A 22,124-nucleotide genomic window follows, 5' to 3' on the forward strand; every position below is an offset into this window, starting at 1 on the left:
TTCCAATTGGTTTTGGTAAAGACCTAATACCTTCTTTTAAAACGATCTGTCCCTATTTTCCTTTTTGGAATCGGATAACAGAGGGTAATTTAGAGGGTTATCCCTCTCCCCAATGACACATTAAGAGCCTCTTGTGCCTTAGTAGAAAGGGAACACTATTAAGACTTTGCACCAGTGTTTACGCCCCTTAAACTTATTAAATATGTAAACTTAGATATATACTAAAATCCCTCCTTTTTAGGTAAAGATTTACTGCTAAACCAGAAGGACTCATTTGTGTTTTCATATAATGTGCATTTGTGTAGAGCCATGGGGGATAGATATAGTCATCCACAGATATCTTGGTTCCATTATGTGATTAATTCATTATTGAAAAAAACTAGCTGATTAAGTGTAATCACATCCAACTATTTCAAGTATCATTCATTTTTAGCAAAATCGAATATTGAATAAGATTGGGCATAAATATATGTCTATTTGAGTCCAATTATATATTAATTAAGCCCTTGCAGAAAAACAGTTTCCTCTGTTAAAAAAAGAAATTCAGAAAGATTGAAACCTGGAACTTTAATGAGCTCTGTGTGCTTACTACTGTATGTATGTATTAGCTGACAAATCACAGCTTTTTTCAGTGCAATTATAGTCAAATTTCTGATTGAACATACGGTCTACAGAAACCTCTGTGGACAATCAGCCATCAGGTTATAGAGGACTAGCTCAGCCCTGAATAGTTCAGAATCTGTTTAAATAGGGTTCCGTTAAATTGTTATTTTTAATATCGTATCTGTAGTAGGTAATAGTTTTAAATCATGGTTTAGTGACAATAGCACTCAGATCATCCCTATTTATATATCATTCAGCCACAAAAGGAATAAAAGACAGCAGGTATTGGCAGCAAATATTCTGACCAGGTCATCAGCATAAGTTATTGGGCCTGTGAGTTAAGAATTTTATATACATCAAACAGCTTTATACAAGAAGGCTATCATTGTAAAATACAGACAGGTGTGTGTTTACATTGATATCAGATAGAGGAAGAATTCAATTGACCTGCATTGAGAGCAAACATAATAGTTCGTTTATCCAAATGAGGGCAGCGTCACACCAAGCATCAGGTACAAGCACACCTCCTCACTGAAATAAAAGTTCCCTAAGAGCTGTTTTCAGACACCATCGGAATTACTTTCTTGCTAAAACTCTTTAAGTTAAGAAAATGCAATGAAATAACCTACCTAACAGTTCATTAAGCAATAGGAGAAAAAAGGTAGAGAACAGCTCTAAGTGTTTTTCCCAATAAAAAAATTTTAATCCCTTTATTGTCCCATAATAGGGAAATTAACTCCCTAGGGGGCTGCCATTGTGTGGCGCCTGGGTTAAGGGTTTTGCTCAGGAACTCAGATTGCAGCCTGTGGGAATCGAACCGGGTACTTGCAACCTTCTCAGAGCACAAGCACACTGCTCTAACCACTAGACCAACACTCACCTCCAACAAACGGATAAAACATTTCACTTTATTGCCTTTAACTGTTTAATCATTTCAACTGCGTGACTTATCAACATGATTGCATGACTCATTCTTCATTTCACTCTAATTCTAAGCTTTTTGTCTCCCTCTCTGCTTTCCCCCCTTTTTTTGCAATTTACAGGAGACCACAGCAGCAGCAGACTCAGGTCGGTATGATTTGACCACCAAAGCAAGCTTGTTAACGTGCCTAGGGCTTCACATACTTTTTTTTACTAATTTCTTTGCACAGCTGTGTAGCAAAGCCTTCACAGACAGATGGAAATGATAGCTGATATATCTTCAGTCAAAATGTGTGCAGTCATGAGACACAGTCAGAATGTTTTTTTTTTAGAAATACAAAGCCATAACTCATTTCTCCTCTAGAGCAGAATGTCCAATTGAGTGAGACATTTAACAAATTTTAATGACCGGATAAAAGTATGAGCAAGGGATCGTTAACCAGAGCGGGAAAGAAAGCCTCTTTCCTTCAGCTCGCCATGGTGCCTAAGCCCTTGATCGCATTGAGATGAATTGGAGTGGGTGGAATGATTATGAAAGCACGCAGGAGAAATACTGGAAAAGAAATGCAGAATGGCTCCCCGAGCGATCCGTGGTACCTCAGCCTGGGCTGCTGAGCCGAGCAAGCCTTTGTTATAAATCAATTTCCATAAAGGCGTTTATGAGGACGACAGCCAAGCTTATTGTTCTTATTAAAAACATGAATGTGAGCTATTCCATTCATCTGAGGTCACAGCCAGCTAATAGTTTCCTTAGGCTGGTTTGCAGGGGAGTGGGAACTGGAAGGGTGATCTGTCTGAGGCGGGCTAGGTGTGAGTCAGCGGAGAGTAAGTGGCTGTGTCTCCTAAGTTGGCAGGGGTGTTTAGTCTTTGCCTCAGCCTTGTGCTCGTGGCTGTGTTGCTCTGCAGTGAAGGGGAAAGATTGTTGCAGCAATTTTAAGGAATCAAAGAGATAGATTTCCCATGATGGTGAATTGGTGCTTTAAGGGTGGGACCGTTTAAATGCCTTAGATCTTAAAAGACATGGAAGAGTTAGGAAGGAAACCACTCAATTAATAACTAATTAAGTCATTTGATATGTTTGAGAAAAATGAACAGAAAATAACACTCAATGATTGTTTTATTAACATTTGGTGTATAGCCTGGGTGTGTTTATCAGTGGCACATTTTTAGTTGTATAAATATAGTTCTCTAGTAATGTAATGAAGAATTTAGCTTTTAGGCATTTCCTGCTCTAGATCCTGATAAAGATACAAGTCTACAGGCATTAGCAAATTCTTAACTGCATAATATCAGTCTAAATATTCCTAAAAGTAAAACAAATATTGTTGATATGAATATATTTAAAATTCCTATTTGATTTAAGAATAATAACTATAAGCACTTCATCAGTGTTAGACATGCTCATCAATAACCTTTGGGACAATGTAATATGCCTATGCAGTGTTGCTTCATACTGACTTTTGCAGGAAAAAGTAACAGCAATGAAATGTGCTTCATCACAGATTTCTTCAGTATTTGAGTATTTAAAAAATTGTAACATCAGAGATTATCTGACTGCGATCAAAAGCCAGTTTTAAAATGATGGTTTTATTTATTAAAAGAAAAAGTTTAAAAGGATTACTTAATGATTTCCAGAATTAAAAAATCAAGTACTAGTAGGCTAAAAGTAGGCAGAAGTAGGCAAAAAGAGCTGAATAAATAAACACGTAATTATCCCTATCTAACATCATTTTAGGATCAACATCACTGACATCAATCAGTCTTTTTTGTAATAATTGTTTCAGGATTTAAAGGATCTCTGAACGGCTACATTATTATATTTTACTGTATTCTTTTAATGTTCCCTTATCTTGTATATGTTTTCTTTTATAATATTAAAGACTAACCACAAATAATTTAACTGGATTGTTAAGATTTCCTACTAAAATACAGAATTAAATCCATGCAGTAGTATTCCTCTGCTTATCTTTCTCTAATTTTCTAAGCTGAAAGCAGAGAATGTTTAATTTGACTGTGTTCCCTGTCTTGCTGCCAGGTTTACCAAGGATGATTGTGATCAGGGACTACAGCGGTGTCCCCAGTCCCCTGTGTGGTCCTGCTCTAAGCATTCAGGCGGGGGATGTAATTGAGTTGATGTTTGCTGACCTGCACAGCTCCTGGTGGCAGGTGTGTGTCACACACAACTCATTCCTGTTTTATGTCTGCATCTGTGACTTTATGAAAAAGTAATATGTTCAGACTCAGTAGACTGGTAAGACACACGCAATATCTTTTCGACATCACTGGCTTAAATCAATGCTGCATTTTGAGACCAGCAGAACTGGTAGTATTAACAAAATATTGCTGTTCCGACATCAATAATTTATCTTTTTAGAAGCTTTTTGTGGTTGTTCATATACTCTGAGTCCTGCCTAAAGAGGTCAGAAACAATCAGAAATATCAGAGATTTGTATTCACTCGGCTGGTCCCCGGCCACATTAAAAAAGGCACATCTCTCCTCTCTGTCACTGTTCAGATTGAATCAGAGCCAACATGAGATGACCTCACCAATTAGTGAATTCAGTTGATTAACAAGGTGCCACATTGAAACAATAAAGCTCCAAACCTTTAACCTCACCATTGGTTGTTTTACTGCTTATTATCCGCCCTGTTTTCTGACGCATTCAGCAAACCTCACGACATCAGCCCAGCAGTTCGGGGACTTTGACCTTATCTGTTTTTGAAAGGATTGTGTTATCAGAGGTCTGCTGGCAGCCCACCTCACTGCTTCCAACTCTGTTTTATGGTGGCTTCAAAGCGTCATTCTCCTTCCTGCTCCAATCAGAGTGCAGCCTTTGCTAGCAGCCCTGCTAGGAGTGACCATTTGGATTTCTGATATCCCAAGATTCTTTCCGTGTTTCTCTGCACAAATTAGAGGACAACGATATGAATGCCAGGAGACGTGTTGTAAACTGGCTGAATAGCAACCAGAAATGCCATGCCTGAGAACTGCATTGTATGCTACCATGGCAACCGTGCATTATGTAGGAACACATAAAAATTATAATATGGTAAAATATGTTTTATTTATACCTGCTTCATGATGATACTGGAAACAGGTTAAGATAAGTTAGCATTGGTAGAGCTGTGTTTTTCTAGGCAGGATACCGCCATGTGGTGCAGTAGTACTCAAGTAGAATTACACTGACTCCTAAAGGTATTCATACTCCTTTATCACATTTTATCTGCAGAAAATGTGGCATATTATGAACCAAGTAGGTGAGGTAGCAGATATTTAAGGATATGAAAATAAATGAATAGAACCAGGGAAGCTAAAACACAGAAACAAGTTCAAACTGTGAACAGAACTCAATCCAAGACAAAAATGAATTAAGATAACAGCTAAAGAAAAAAACAAGTAAAAACACCAAACTAATGCAATTGGTTTCCAAATATAATAGTAACTAAGATATAAAACATATATCTTAGTTTTGTATATGCCTGTATCTGAATACATTCATACATATACAAAACACAAGTGCTAAGAATTGAAACTAAAAAGATCTAAAGATGAAATACCCAGAGAGATATCCAAATAAATCAGAACACAACCAATGGCCCTAGGATGTCGACACAATTTCAAATTCACTTGAAGATAGGCCTCTGAACATTGGTGTCCAATTTACAGCTGCATTTTTTGCACAGACCTTACTTGAACGATCAAAATGAAGCTTTTGAGATATTGATTTAGCCAGCCTGTGTTAGCTGCAGATTTTTCTGGATAAAAGTTGTATTTAAAACAATGTTATTGTAATTATTGTGAAAGTGCATCAGATGGATTGCATATGGCGACAAAAAAACTCATAGGCATGTAACAATCATGAAAAAGATAGACTCACCTGCTGTGCCTGATGTTTTATGCAATATTGCTAGTAGATTTGCTCAACTAATTTTACTTAAATCAACTTTCAAAACAGAGGAGGACACTAACACAAACATAATAAACAATATACAATATTATAAACAGCACTATGGACTGTGGAGCTATGCAATCTTAAACAGATGAGTTTTTAATCTTGATATAAACAGAGGTATTGCGAATATCAGGAGGGAGTAAATTCCAGGTTTTGGGTTGATTACAGCCCTTTTTCCATTTTATACAACATCAATTTTCCCTGTCTTTTGCAAATATTTCTACTTTAATGTTAACCAATACATAAATCTTGCCATATATTTTGTATGATGCACCGCTATTATCCATAAGGTAGTGTTTCAGTCTAAATGTAGTTGGATGTATGGATGTAGTTATTTTTTATTTTTTTTGCAGCCACCAGAATAATTTTAACCAGATTTTGGTCCCTCCAATTTACATTTTCCTGCGTTGTTACACCACTTTAAAATAAAATGAGGCCCACTGTAGCAAATACCTGACACCTTATTTTTTATTTGCTTTTACATATATCTCACATCACTTATTTTTAAAAAGAAATATCCCTTACAAAGGTATTTTAAAAAACAAAGTCTAACAGCTGTAATATTTCTTCCCCTTGGTGATGATACTCAAGAGCCCGTACCAGTTATGAACAAAAAATATTACAAAGACTAGTGAAACAAAAGATTATCAGCTTCATACAAACTATTTTTGAGAGGTTCTATAGTTGAACACAATACGATTTTGGGAGAAACTGAATCTGAACAGAACCTTGTTTGTTTACAATGAAAACTCCACAGGGTGCCTTTAATCTTCAACGTCCCCAGTGGTGCCAGAGGATGGAATTACAGAACACTGAGAATTCATATCCCCTCTTACCCAGAAGGCAATTATCTCCCATCCCCCTGGCATAACAATACAATCAATCACAGTAATTTCATTTGATCCTCTAGCTGCTGCCTGTTTATGCCAGCAGAGTAATAAGTTTAATCTGTATCATACGCTTATCGAAAGCATAACAAATAGAGAAAGGCTCTCTTAAAAACCTTTGATGAAATGTTATTACACAAAATGAATCATAGAGATGGGTAAAGATTTGCTTTCCAATTCAGTTACTGCTAGGGCTTGCGTGGCTCCAAAATGCACTTTATATCCTAATAAAGAGTAGTGAGGAGTGAAGCACGAAACGGGCAGGAAGCTTAACATGTCTGCACCACTTCTTGTTTTCTCAGGCTCACTCAATGGACTTTAAATTGACCTCAGATTTAAACCTGTTAACCCAGATTATCAGGTCCATGTTAACATGTGTTCCTGCTGATGTCTAAAACATTAGTTACATGACAGTGAATTAAAGCTGTGTTAAAACTCACTTATGTTCAAAATGTCTACATAGAAATGGTAGATTTTGACAAAGAAAAATGAACCCTAGAATTTATTTGTTTTTTTATGGATTTTTTAGCCTTTATAGTGACCTTATTATCTTTTCATTCAAAACAACCACAACTCTAAATATGGGGGGTATAAAAAACTTGGTTGAAACACCGTTACATTTTGTTAACTTTTAGGCACTCTCCTGCTTGTTCTCATAGCTCGCACTCATACTTAAAAAGTTTTTTCTTTTTTACTTTTTCCACCTTACCTGGAGTTGCCATTGGTGTCTGAGTGAAGTTAGATGATGCTCATTTCTGAGTATCCACAAAATCCATCTAGACTATAATGCTTAGATTGTTTGCTAGGTCAGAGCCATGTGACATGGATGCGCTTGACGTGACATCTGTCAAACAGAGTGGGAATTTCCGACACAAAGTAAATTTAGGAGAATAAGCTACAGGCTTAAAGATGCATTGATGCTGAACTACTGAGGTGTCAGTCTGCTTGTCAAACAATGTTTTATCGTAAATGGTAAAATAAAAAGGATTTTTTGAAGATATTTTCAGTAAAAAACGTATATAATGTATTTTTTAAGTACACTGTTCTTTTGTTGTGGTGTTTTATTTGACCTCAGCTGTTGTAATTATGAACTCAAAATTTCTGCTCGCTTTCAGACGCGACCACATTTTTAAAATGCTTTTGAAAGGACTAAAACATGTTTGGATATCTCTCTGTGGAAGGGTGCTCTATTGCCACCCTACCTTAAAGCGCAGACATATTAAGAACTAGGGAGGTTGGTTTCACCTGCAGTACGTGACAAAGCCAGCACTTATTGGAGATTCCTGGAAGTCCTTTGTTGCTGTAGGCCCATTGGAAGGCTTCCTAACCAGTTTTCGTCTTGCCTTTTCATTGTATGGTCTTTCTTGGTAATTTTAATTTTGTACCATTTTATCACAACTTTATGACGAATTTCCTGGCTGCATTATATATTGTGCATATTCCCTTGGAAATGATTATGTTATATGCAGCAGTAGTTCTCTGTGGAGCATTATGCTGTGATGGCTGGTGTATTCTGACTCTTATTTAAAATAATTTTAAATCACATGGATAATTTTGAACCGAGCCACATCAGAGGGTGTGTATGAAATTTCCTAAAGCTTTCTATTTCGTAAACTGAGTTGTAGAGGTTAAAGGTGACATTAAAGGTGAAGAGAAACACTTTAACAGAGATTTGTTATGTTGTAACCCTTGTAGGGAGACTGTATCTGCATTAAAATTCAGACGCTAGTTTTAGCTGTTGGGTTTGTGAAATGCATACATTACTTTTTATTATATTTTTCTTAAATAACTATAAATGAGCATGTATTCCAAATGTAAATGCTTCTAAAATAGTGGTTGCATCGGGAGGGTTTTCTTAAAAAAAAGGAAAAAAAAGAAACAAGCATCTGTTATTCTGTGCTCACACTGTTTGGGTATTAAAAGACCTGAATAAGATCCATTATTTAGTGTTAAACGAGGCTTCTGTTTTGATGCAGTACAAATCTAACTGCCGGCAGAGTTTGAACCGTAATTAACTCAGGCTGCAAATTAGATGCACTGCTTGTTGTGTGCTAATTGCTGAGGATTTACCGAAGCGAGAGTGTGTGTGTGTGTTTGGGGGGGGGGGGATTAGTTGTTGTTGGAAAGAAGAGAAAAAAAACAGAAAGTTCTTCTGAACCCAGGCAAGTATAATGCGATTAACAAGCTGCTGCCATTGCAGGGCAAAATTCTGGCGACAAGCAAAACTGGCTTCTTCCCAAGTGATGCTGTGAGGCCTTGCCCATGTGTAAGTGTTTGTATTTATCCAAATCAATAACACAAAATCTTTTGTTATTACAATGCATTCAGCAGATAATGGCCACTATTGATGTCTTAGCAATGAGATGTAATACTTAGAATTGCCTTTTTTTAACCGCAGAAGGCTTATTTTAGCCATCAGTTGTGCCTTGAATATCACATTTCCACTAATGCGTTGACTCTCTGTATTGATTGTTTTAAAACACAAAATAACCACAACTCTTCTATCTGCCAGGTTCCAAAACCTGTCGATTATTCTTCCCAGCTTTGGTAAGAAAACAAAGATTGTGCATGCTAAGCATAATTCATTTTGAATTTTGATATTGATTGTTATTCTCTGTTCTTATTGTTATGTGATGAATCATGGTATAAATGAAGTACCGGGTAGTTGTTCATTGATTGTTCAGGTTTGCAGGGCTGATGGAGAGATACCAGGCTGAGGTGGAGCTTATGGACAGAGAGAATAGCACTTATCTCGTTCGACACCGGAGCAAAGAGTGCAACGAATATGCCATTAGTATAAAGTGAGTTTCTATGCATTCCTAAGTCTTCTATACTACTTACTACCATCAAAACAAAAAGCTGACCAAAAGCATACTGGAATAGAGGTACTTACTAGATGAATTAGATGGATTAAAATAATGAACACATAAAAAATAAATGTAAATAATAATTGAGAGGGGAAATGTTATCATAGGAATGAATATGATTTAGAATGATAAAACTCAAAATAAAAATTACATCTAATAACGCATTTACAAAAATTCAGTTCAGTTTATTAACATAGCATCAATAAACTACACGCCATCTATTTACAAAGGTGACAAACAGTATTGATTATATAAATTGCATTAAATAGAAAAAATCATATAAGCTGGTCATTTGTACAAATTATTCCTTCTTGCTGAATGCAGAGATGAGAGTTAAGAGCCCCATGGCAACCCTGCACAGGATGCCAGGTGCAGTATGCAGCTCTCTATTCAGAAAGACCCCCACTTACATCCTCTTATGAAAATATTGATTTAGTCTTGTCCTTCAAAGAAAGATTCAATTAAATAGCATTCAGCTCATTTGATTTATGTAGCACCAATTCACAACATATGTCATCTCTGTTTTAAATTTAACAATATGGAGCAATACCAGTGGTAAAGCTAGAGGCACCCTAGTACTTTATTGTTCATGTGCAGTCAACAAAAAGAGATATAAATAAGGAGAGAAATTGAACATTATATGTATGATGCAATGGTCATAAATAGCATTGGTATCAACTGTGGTACATTTTTAATACCGTGTTCCAAAATTGAATATGAACAAGATAAACAAAATAAATAGCATAACAGCTTTACATGGAAATTCTTCGTATTGTAAAGACACAGCATGGTGCAAATGCAATAACTGTGGTTCTGGCATTATGGTAAAAAATCTAATAAATAAATAAACTCAACTGTATTGATCTCACCATGGAGAAATAACCTTTCTGCATTTAACCCATCCCCTTGGGGAGCAGTGGGCTGCCACTGTGCGGCACCTGGGGACCAATCGGTTGAACATCCCAATTGGTGAACACGTGAACATGTATCTGGTTAGTTTTCAACCGATGTTTCAGTGTGATTTTAGAACATGAGCTGGCAGTGTGTTCAATGACTGTGCTCCTCTTATGGATGCAAGCATTTGGCCAGATTTGGTCCTATGCCGCTGAACATACAGTAACAGTCTCCTCTGGTTGCCTGGGTTTGTTTGTGTTACATGCAAAATTTATCTTGAAATAACCACAAAAAGCCCACCCCATATCACACAACTTATTCTATTCCTGGGATGTTTAACATTGTTTGTCTGTACAAGATAAAAAAAAAAAAACCCACTGATACAAAAAAAAAAGACAGATGATGATGAAATATGGAATCTTTATAAAATGTTACTTAAAAAATTCTTAGAACCGAACAAACAAAATACTTTGCAAACAAAGTATATTATAATTAACTTCCACACTAACTTAACCCACATCTTTTTCTGTTTTTTTTAATTTTTTTTTTATATCCTTTTATTAAATAATGTTGTACATTAATGGTCTAGCAGGTACAGAGTTCATTGAATGCACTCCAAAACCAAAGGTTACCAGTGTGGCATGTTAGACTGCCACTTTAGGTCAGTCCACCCTTATGCATTTAGAAGCAGCTAAAATGAATAAAGGAACAAAGCTAACAAAGCACACTTTGTTATGGTTTAAAAAAGGCTTTCACAGAACAGCAGGTCTTATGACTGTTCTACCTACAAAATGAGACCCTTCCAGAAAAAGAACAGGCAATAGGATTCCTACTGTTGCCCAGTGTTCATTGATGTGTAGGCAGCAAAGGTGGTGTGACTCTGTAGATTCCATTATACAGCTATTAAATTGCTGAAATCCTTTATGCCTTCCCTCGTAGAAAGTTGGCAGATGACACAATGTGCTGCTGCTTGCTGATTATTAGACTGTACGACTGCAGACACGTAAGGCCTCCAATACTGAGATTATTCCACAACTGAAACTGTCTGTGATGGACAAGCGAGTGTCAGAACTGGATGAGGCAAAAAAAGTCTGATCTGATGAGTCACCTTTGTTTTATATCATTGTGTAAAACAAAATGAATCATGTCAAAGCAATGCAATACAGGAATATGACAAGCTGGCAGAAACACTACAGTGCACTCTCTGATGATCACCTAGAAAAACATCTCTCATCCTGGAATGTATGGAGATGTTTTGATAACATTTACATCCTGCATAATTGCTGTATTGATTATTTTTTCTTTTTATAAGAACATTTATTTATTCCCAGATGGTGTTCTATAGCAGGAGAGTACACCCTTCTGAAAGTGCCATCCCCTAAAACACCAGACATCCTTAAAAAAATGTTTGTAAGCTAAATGTGGTCTGTCCGTTATAGTCTAATCTGAAAATTATGGCTTTTCACCTTTCATTTTTCAACCACATGTAGACATTGTTTGGACATAAATCATGTTGTCTCTTCAATTAGTTTTTAACCAGTGTTTGGTGTAGTTGATGCATCATTCCACATACAATATTTCTGATGATTAGATGATGATTAGATTTTTTAAATTCCATGGTTACCTTTGTCCTTTAAACGTTACATCTCTCATAAACAAGTTTCAGATTAGTTCTAAACCCTTAATTTGGATTTTTCATATGAATAGCAAACTTTTTTTCACTGTGAATTACCCATTGTCAATTGCTAACTCTACACATCCCTATGCACATACATCTCAACAACAAAATATGGAGTACTGGCATTAAACTGTAAGGATGCTTTCCTTTTAGCATTCATCATGAACATAATGTAACTACTGCCCCCGACATGACCTTCAGCTCCATTATAACACCAGAGGTGATCAAACCCAATGGTGGTCTCTTTTGCAGTCTACTGCTGCATTGAGGGGTATCTTGTCCACCTCAGCTGGGCATCGTTTCAAAACATACAGCAAGGCATGTGGTCCTGTGGTTTGCGAAGCAAGCCACTGCTGTATTATTCCCCTATCTTTTTTCTTAGAAGCCCTCTGTTGGCTTGGAGGCTACACAAATATCTGTTGTTGGATTAACAGGAAACAGACAAGAAATTCCTACATTCTTTCTGAAAATCAACTGAACTGTGGTCTACCCAATTGCTTTGACCAAGCACACTGACTGGACCCATCTTGCTTCCTCTGTTGCTGCCTAAAGCTGTAGATCATAGGAGCCTGCACTTTATCTTTTCAAGCTGAAACTGGGCTGAGCCATGGAGAACTGCAGTGGCCAGCCCAGAATCCTTCTCCCCCATCCTCTGCGCCTTCTAGTGGGAAGCTTCTACAAGTAAAACATTTATTGTTTTTGCTACTCTTAACTCATACCTTGGCAGGTTTATGTAGAAAAAGGTTTTAAAGAAGATATTTGCTTAATTTTTTTCTGTTGGATGTTCTTTTGTGTGATTTAAACGCTGATAAACTGTTACTCCCTTCTTGAATTTTGGTCACAGAATTGCTTGAAATTATACCCGACGAGCCCCCACTTAAATGTTACAACCCAGCTCAGCTTGAGGGAAGGGGAGAATAACATTAGCCAGTTAGAAAATTTAAATGTTTTTTTTTTTTTCAGTTTTTTTTTTTAAGCTAATGTGGAAAAAGGTAAACATGAGTCAATTAAAATTGAATACAGAAATAAATTATGTTAACAAAGGTAAAAATAAGGAATGCTCTGAAGCGGTTTTTAGGTGCCTTTAAATTATTTTTTTTTTATTTAGCCCTAGAAGGCCTGCTTGTCCTCCTCCTTTAACTCCAGCACAGACCCCCGGTCTGTCAATGCCCAGCACTGGTGCTTTCTGCATAGGTAGATTTACAAGGAAGTACCTCCGAATGCAATCAACGTTAAGATGCAGCTCTGGGTGAACCAAAGTGATCTACTTTTTCAGTGTTTCTTGGGTTTTTCCAAAAATTTATCCCCAAGTCGATTCAATATACTAAGAACAATTAAGCAGCAGTCTGTAATGTTATGTTTCACCTATGCTTTTATTGTGAAGTGGCAACAGCATGATCTTGACAGAAAATGCTATGTGCTTGGTCAGGTGATCTAAGAGTCTGATAAGGTACTGAATATGTGAAGCTATCATTACAGCAACTAACTAAGGTAAACAGGCCTACTGCAATATTCAATGCCAAGCCCAGGAATTCCATATCATATTATGCAATATCTTTATATCAGGAAACGAGCGGAACACTAATGTCTGCTGGGATGGCTACTTCATCGGCTCCAATTAAAAATGATTCTATCTTAAAAACCATAAGAGCACAAACGACATTTTACCTGCAAAATATCAAGTAGCACTGAAAAAGTAGATAAATGTTATTCATTTAGGAGCTTAATAATATTTAATATACCTAATCTATCATCTTAACTTTTTTTTTTACTGGAGCTGCTCAGTGGTGCAGTGGGTAGCACTGCTTCCTTGCAGCAAGAAGGTTCTGGGTTTGATTCCCAGCCTGGGGTCTTTCTGCATGGAGATTGCATGTTCTCTCCCTGAGCATGTGTGGGTTCTCTCCAGGTACTCTGGCTTCCTCCCACAGTCCAAAAACATGACTGTTAGGTTGATTAGGTGTGAGTGCGTGCATGATTGGTTGTTTTTCCTGTGTGTCTCTGTTTTGCCCTGCGATGGACTGGCGACCTGTCCAGGGTGTAGCCTGCCTCTTGCCCATTGACTGCTGGAGATAGGCACCAGCCACTCTATCGAACCCACTTGGGACAAGTGTGTAAGAACATGGATGGATCATTTTAACTGTAAAAACCTACACTAAACAATAAGTCTATCTTAAGAGTTTTTTCAAGTCTGTGAGGTATCAGCTTCGTGGATGTGATGTGGGCCGGGGTGTAAACATACTGCGTCTGAAATGCAGAGCGGTGAACTCCATGCAGGGGTCATGGAAATCAACGTATACACCGTGCTCAGACTGAACGCACCTTTAGAGGTTTACAGAGTGTCACACTCATACAAATGTGTTCTAAGTATCAACATATCAACAAACCACCCAGCCAGTGAAAACTCCTTAAACAAAGACAGCCACCCTGTCCATGTGAGAGTGCTGTTTAAATAAAAGCAGCTCCTCATGGACTCACTAGGTTAATTTAAGTCCAGGTTCACATCTGGTTTAAATATCCCCATTTGCTGTTAAATCACAGTTGCATATATATTTTGTGGTGTGACTCTGATCAGAAACTTAGATTATTCATTATAATTTCCAATTATAGTTATCAAAACTATTCATGATTAAATAAGAATAATTTCTCATGACAAAGATGAGCAGAGCTTTATTTAAGTTCCACCTTTGCAACAGTGTAGAAGTGGTAGTTTTATGTTTTAATCTGAGAGGAGTCGTTTCAACAACAGGGTTAAATTGGAGTTGATGGCAAGGTGCATGTAGCTCTACAGCAATCTTTAAACAATATCCCAACCAGGCCTTTTCACATAAAAATGATAAAGCAATGGACCGTCTGCCTTTCATTTTATAGTTATTACCTTGTTTATAACTTAAAATTACCAAAGCTTAGACTGCAATTTGCATTTGTAATGTGGCTATGCTTTAGTGAGGCACTGCTTTTTATGTAAAAATAACACTATTTTATTCTAATCTTTATCAGCCTTTACTTATTTCATATAAATCAGGGTAATATGGAGAAAAACTGGAAATGGATTATCTGTTTCATTACCCAGCTATGACTCCTAGATCTAAGAAATACTTGATAGCATTTGATGGCACCACTTATTGCTCTTTTGCTAAAACCCTTAGAATTCCATTTCAAAAAAGGGTTAACAGCACCTTTGAATTGTAGATCCCACATACAGTCGCACAAAGTCCCAATAAAAAGCAGCTTTATCTACAAGCAAAGTGCCTTCTTGTCTCTCTTTTGAAATACAACTTTGTCTGTTTAACTAGTGAACATCTTTCAAGCAACATCAAAGCATGCTCAGTCTTTTAAAAGAAATAAAGGCTCATCAAGTCTTTCTGACCTGGCTTGACAATTGCATGATTATAATGATGCAGAGAGCACTCTGACACAACGTTTGGGTTTTAAGACTATTTAGCCAGTGACACATAATTCCAGCCCATTTATGTTTGGTCGACTGTTGCAGTTACTTATTCCCTGCTTTGATCTAGTGGGCCAGTTTCTGAACAGTCCAATCCTAATTGCTCATCTCAGTGCTTAAGATCATTATCAGGATGGCAGTTTGAGATAATGGAGCTTTACACAGTGAGCTCTTAGTGCCTAGCTACAACTGTTTAATGTCAAACCCCACTACAAGTGATCAGCCTATAACCATATCTCTGTGTTTACTTCTATTTTTGTATGGGTTGCAGCCTTGGATTTTTAAGAGAGGTTGTCTTTCAGAAAACAGACTTTAAAAGTCTGTTTGGTTCCTTAACAAGAAACCAGAAACAGCTTGCTCAGAATTTTCTTTGCAAGTATATTTTAGCCCAACTTAGAACCCTGTACATTTAGTGGTGTTCCCAATAATTATCTGGATTTATGATATTTAACATTATCAGGAAGGGAAATGATTTGAAGCCGGTCTGTGCCCTCTGAGTGCTTTCTAGTCACAGATTGTATTAAATGATTCCCTCTCTTCAAAGTTACACATGAAATAACAATGTAAGAAAGTTTTTTGAGAAAACAAAACAAAGAATCTCTCATATGAGTATTCACAGCCTAGCCTGCAGATCAGAAGTGATCCGAGGTGCACACTGTTTTCACTGATCATCCTTAAGATGATTCTAAAGTTTAGATTGAGTCCACCTGTTGTAAATTCATTTAATTGGACATAGTGGAATACACAAATCAATCTTTATAAGGTCTGACATTTGGAATTAATGTCATAATCAAAACACCAAACATGAATTTAATGGAATTTTCTTTTGACCTCAGGGACAGGATTTTCCTGAAGCAGATATATGTGGAATTAAATGGAAATAAAAGGTCCCATTGAGCACAGTGGCCTCCATCACTAATAACTGAAAGATATGTGATGTCTCCAAGACCAATACAGAATCACTTCCAACTCATCAAATACTGACGCTTTGTCAAGTCCCCGTCACGCGATGGAGATACCTCTCTCTCGGTATATATATTGACAAACAGGCCAAATTACAAGTTGCGGACATTGTATCAAGTGACACACATGTGACCCATGACAAAAATGATTGTTAGTTGCTTTGGGATTGTATGGTAACATTTGTATGTTTAGGGGTTACGAAACAGGTCAGGAAAAGTCTGGTTCTGCTGGAGGAATTCTTCCTGTTAAAAGGGAGTTTTTTTCTCCTCACTGTCACTATAAGCATGCTTGGTATGAGGGATTGCCTTCAAGTCAATGGGTTGATGCAATCAACTGGTTTTCCTTAGATAAAAAACTGAATTAATTAGACTTTATAATCTAGTTGAATTGTCTCAGTAAAGTGCCTTGAGATGTGTTAAATATTAATATTAATAATTATCATTGAAGATGTGTGAGTTTATTACACCTTGGTATTTGCTGCCTGTTGCGTGTTTTAATCTAATTAGGGCAGTTCCTCTGCCTGGATATACGGTTAAAATCTTCATTCTGTATGTGGCAAATATTTGGAAATGGAATGGGAGCGGCGTCCTTCAGCTAAGAACAAAGTGTAATATTTCGATAAGGCTGGAGCCATGGATGTCTAATCATCTGCTAACGTGTATGATGTAAAAATAAGATGAAGTGGCAGACTGGAGATGTATAAAATGCCTTTTTAACTGTTAATCTGGGCCACTTCCTGAGAGGTGAGCCCGGAGGTGAGGAGCTACCTTCTGTATATTCTAAGCAAGTTCTATGATCTGACTAAGATTACAATTTCTATCAGAATCTGTTGCCATGTCTCTTTTTTATTACATATAAGTAATAAAGAGAGAGATTTAAAGAGTTTGTCCTGAGTGTGCTCCTTTGAGGAAAAAGATCCGCTTCAAGATGCATACAAAGAGCCTATCTTTACAGATGGCATGTGTTGTGAATTTGCGCTATATGAATAAACTGAATTGAAACTCAATTGGATGAAGGTTTTTACTTTACAGTTCATGGAAACTGTTTGAAAGCTCCTACCACAATAATGCCAGCTGATTTAAACGTTTGATTATCTTCTGCATATTTCCCATAATCTTCAAAGGTCTGGTAACCTCAGAAGGGTTGTTGTAAGCCAACACTTGAAGATTAATACCGGTATTTGATAACATAATCGTAGACACCTTGGCTGAAACAGCAACATTTTATTAAAATCTATATTTGTATCTCAAGCTTAGAATCATAAAACAACAAAAAAAATAAAATAAAATAAATAGTGTTTCAACATAAGCTGCAGTAAAAGCCCAATGGCTTGTTGGTATAGATGTATTGAGATATCAAGTAATGCAATAATAATTTTGGTAATTAAAACTACCTGCTGTAATTAAAAAAATGTAAGACATGTATGTATTCATCCAATTTAGTTATTTTTCTTAAATTGCTCTTGAATGGTCTGTGACAATGTATTGTTGTAGTGGAGAAATCCATCTTTTTTCTTTTGTTAGTTATGCAAACATTCCTGATGGCATGACAACCAACTATCTTCCTAGACAGACACTCTTTATGGTTCATCCTAGAAACCAGATGGATGTGAAAGAATGTGTAGTTGATCAGCCTCTGTGTTATTTTTTCCTTCACAGGTTCAATGATAAAGTCAAGCACATTAAGATTTTGACCAAGGATGGATGTTTTTACATCGCTGAGAGTCGGCTATTCAAGAGCGTGCTGGTAAAGGTCTTACTTTGTAGTTTTTTTTTTTTTGGCCTCTCAGAACTCTGTAGCATTGATAGCTAAAACCGTTTGAACATCACTTTTGCTGTTAACTACTGAGGCGTATACATCAGTTATACAGTCAGACATGTTTCCTTTTCCCAGCTGTTTTTACCTTTTTGTATTTATGCTGAAAAAGAGCAGGTAAAACATGCCATTATCAAACACCTCATTCTTATAATATCAACAAATTACATAAATAAAACTGAAAAACTATATTATCACTGGTCAACATAAATATATTTGAAAAGGTAGATAAACAGGATGTTTCTAACTAAGTATAAACTACCATTAATATTACTCAGACCACTCCAAAATATTTTATTTCTTCTTCTTTTACTCATGCTCATACAGGAATTGGTGGAGTACTATAAACAACACTCTCTGAAAGAAGGTTTCAGCAGCCTTGACACCACTCTGCAGATTCCTTACCGAGAACTGACCAATGGAAACATGCCTAAAGCAATTAACAAGGTTTTCAACGGTGAGTCGGCTTCACAAACATCCAGACAGAAAGTTTCCTATCTGAATCTTTCTGCCTGACAGTTGGAAACACAGCAGTGTTAGATCATATATAGAGTCAGTTATGTAAGAGATTCACAGCAAAGCTTTTGTTTTGACCTGAATTAAAGATGAGCATATGTGGCTTTACTATATTTAAAGAAAAACAATGAATTATTTTTTGGAAGGCTGTCCTGCCAAATGTGCTTACCAGGCACAGCCAGGGGTGTATTTTTTTTCATGTCAGTATGTCATAGAACAAAGTGTTTTCCTGAAGATTCTAGTTTTAGTCTCATTGACAAACTGCCTTGATTCTCTTTATTTATTTATTATATCTTTTACTGTGCTTTGAGTACAAAAAGTGTGATGGCAGTGTCCACTTGTATATTAGGAGTCTGGTTAAAAAAAATGAGTAAACTGAAACCTTTTTGTAATTTGTTTTTCATATGTAGGTGGATAGACCTGAGGTTAATTATGCTGTTAAAAGTAGCACTAATCTGTGAATCACTAAAGCAACATGTATTTTCAGCTGTTGTTTCTGAGAACTCCTTCACAGTTGTGGCACATCAAGTCGACCTACTTGTAACACATACGATCGGATATTTCAGTCCAGGGTGATTAGACTACATTCCACAATCCCTCTTCATTTTTCTGGTTTTGCCATGGGAACAGCACTCTTTTTCACTAAATAAAGAGGCTATGCTTCTACTGGTTGGTTGGGATTGCCTTTTAAAAAAATAATTTTAAGGATTCTTCTTTGTCTACATAAGGCATTATTACTTATTCAAGCGTTACGTATTCAAACAGATTTATCATCATTTGAATGTCATAAATTTCCCAGAATTTCTAACATTAAGAACAACACTTGTCACTAGTGGGGGCTTTATTGGGGTACACTCCCTACATCCAAATCTATGAAAGTACTTTAAACCTTAAATCTTTCAAATTGTATTTTATTATACAACCACATTAAAGACATTTATCATTTCAGGTTTGTCTATGAATGAAACAGTCCTGTTTTATGTACATCTCAGAGAGTCCTTGGCCCACTTTCACTCATGGTTACTTTTTGGATTCTCTTGGAACTGATTTTTTGTCATTTTGACTGTTCCTCAATCGACCCAAATGTTTTTTGTAACCCTTTCTTTCACACTTAATTGAGATCATTTCAACTCAGCTGCCTTTTATTTTCTTAACTACTTATTTAGTTTCGCCTCGCTAGTCAATATTGAAATTTAAATATGCTGTTCTTTTAGCAACGTTACCAAGTTTTGTCAGAGTTCTAGAGATCAACACAATATAATCAATATTATTTGCTTTCGCTCCTGTTTAAAAGGCACCTTTTTGTTGATTTTTCATAGATGACTTCAGGAAATTAACTCCATGCAGCATGCATAGTGTATAATTGTTGGGTCTGGTGGTGTTTTGTTATCCTACTATACCTATTCCTACCCCTATTAAACAGTAAATCATCTGTCTACAATTGTAATTCCAAAAAAAAAGAAAAAAAAAAAAGATTGTATTTATGTTGGACTGTTTTTTATATTTTCCACATGTGTTGCTATTTCTTTTATGCATGTTAAAAATATTTTATTGCTTTAAACACACATTTGTGAGTATAAAGATTGAGTAAATAAGAGAATTAGCTCAAAACAATGCAGTGCGTCTAAAACATCTATTACATAAATAAAAAGGAGCCTCTGCGGCTCACTGGCCTTGGCAGGGAGGTCCCAGTTAGAGCTGAGTGCCTCAGGCAACCACCAAGAGCTTGCTACTCCAAAACGTCACACCCTGAACTCTGCTTAGCTGTGAGATGGCTTCACAATCTTACAGACAGGACATGACATTTCACTTGGGCTGACTGCAATAATAAAGAAATGGCCTTCTGACATACACCTGAGCGTGAACCCTCAGTCCATCCGAGGGACCTCGGCATCTTCCACTAAACTGGGAAAAGTTTCCAAATATGATCAAATCTGAAAGAGCAGAAGGTAGATGGAAGTAAACCAGCTTAACTTAAGGAGAGAGGAATGTGTAAACAACCATGAGCCGAGGCGATGAGCGTTGGAACAAAGGTAGTGTTGGCCCTTTGTGTGTGTTTGGATGTAATATTCTGCTGCATCCTCGTCCCTTTGCCTCTTTTGGCAGAGTCGGTCTCAGAGCGCATGAAGCGTCAAAGCGCCTCTGTAAGAGGTGCTTTTGTATTCTGCTGCCACTCACAGCACTACCTTCTCTCAAGAAACCTTGACAGAGCCACGGCTGCCTCTGTACTTTGTGGGATGGATTATTATTGCCTTTAGTCGTCCACCCCCGTAGACAAACTAGTGTGGGCACTGTATTCTCCGTCAGGTAAACAGCCTCTGTGGAAAGATAGATGTCATGCAAAAGAAAAATAGATATAATAAAAAGATTTTAATCCGAAAAGAAGGTGCTGTATAGCAATGAAAAGAGAAAAATGCATGCCCAGTATACAGAGATTTAGAATTTGCAGTAAAGCTAATAGAGATATATGTGTGGTGTGTGTGTTAATGCTGAAGTAAGGAAATTATTTGCTGTGTAATGATAAGTTAATATCTGTCAGCAAAATCTAGATTTCAGCTTCATTTGATCCAAACACCTTATTCCACATTTATGTCTGTCATCCATCTGTCACCACTTATCTTCTTCCTTACACTCTTCCATAAAGCTCACATCTTCACACTCGCCTCAGATTCTCCCACCTGAGCTTGGATCTTTGCAATTCATCCAGAGTCATCCATCCATGAGCCTTTTTTCGCCATTTCTTTGATGAGGGCTGTCCAGATAGGTTTGTGTTTGTGTCATACTATCCATTTTAAGATCATGGATTGAATATATACGACTGGACTTGTGATCTATATGATGAGAAAACAAAAGTGATTTGTAAAGAGCAGTATTAGGGGGTCATTTACACAAAAAAACCTTTGATATCTCCGATGCTATAGATTCTTGTCTTGCTTCACTACTGGACCACAGTCATTAGGTTGGCTTTTCTGGATATAAACGTAAAGGATTGTTAAACCCAATAGATTATCCAGAATTTCCGGGCAGTCTCCAGTAAATCATCAGTCAATAGTTTCCTTTAATATTTACATGTGCTGTGTAAAATAACAATTTTGTCCAATGGCTTCACTGTTTTGCCCACTTCTCTTACAGCACTTCAGCAGTATTTTCTTCTTCCTTGTTTGTTTTTTTGTTCTGACTTTGACAACTTTTCTGCGTTCTCTCTCCTCTCTCCACCATCTCACACATCCTCTTTCTGTCAAACTTGTGTTTACTTTGCTTATGTTTTCTCTCTTTGCTCCCACTACGGACACCTCCCGCGTCCCCACCCTCCCCCGCACACACTTCCACCTCCATTTCTTGTTTTGTTTCTCAGTAGTTCCTCCTGGCGGCTGCAGCTTTGTTCCTCCCTCCTCCTCGCCTTTCTGGTCAGGTATAGGTGCAGATTTTCTGCTCTCCTTTTTCTCTTTCTAGCTGTATGCCCATATTTTTGAGTGTTTGAAGCAGAGTTGTTTCAATTTATTTATTAATAAGCAATGTAAAATATTACTGAAAGAAATACAACATAATCGAGAAGTGTATTTACTTTAGTAATTCAATTTA

General features: G+C 36.9%; 1 protein-coding gene across 3 annotated transcripts in view; it reads left to right on the forward strand.

The window, feature by feature from the left end:
- The window catches only part of LOC119787163 (guanine nucleotide exchange factor VAV3-like), a 66,545-nt gene that overhangs the window by 39,128 nt on the left and 5,293 nt on the right, over positions 1-22,124 (forward strand). For 2 of the 3 annotated variants that reach the window (XM_038290810.1, XM_038290811.1), the window contains exons 19-25: positions 1,647-1,671; positions 3,560-3,690; positions 8,565-8,630; positions 8,877-8,911; positions 9,049-9,165; positions 17,870-17,957; positions 18,354-18,483. In XM_038290810.1, coding sequence (XP_038146738.1) covers positions 1,647-1,671; positions 3,560-3,690; positions 8,565-8,630; positions 8,877-8,911; positions 9,049-9,165; positions 17,870-17,957; positions 18,354-18,483 — 592 coding nt within the window. Of the gene's footprint in view, positions 1-1,646; positions 1,672-3,559; positions 3,691-8,564; positions 8,631-8,876; positions 8,912-9,048; positions 9,166-17,869; positions 17,958-18,353; positions 18,484-21,897; positions 21,955-22,124 lie in introns of all 3 variants that reach the window. The other variant, XM_038290809.1, reaches the window with a different exon arrangement.

The sequence above is a fragment of the Cyprinodon tularosa genome, unplaced genomic scaffold (genome assembly GCF_016077235.1).
Source record: "Cyprinodon tularosa strain WSP-4 unplaced genomic scaffold, ASM1607723v1 ctg29, whole genome shotgun sequence".
NCBI lineage: Eukaryota > Metazoa > Chordata > Actinopteri > Cyprinodontiformes > Cyprinodontidae > Cyprinodon > Cyprinodon tularosa.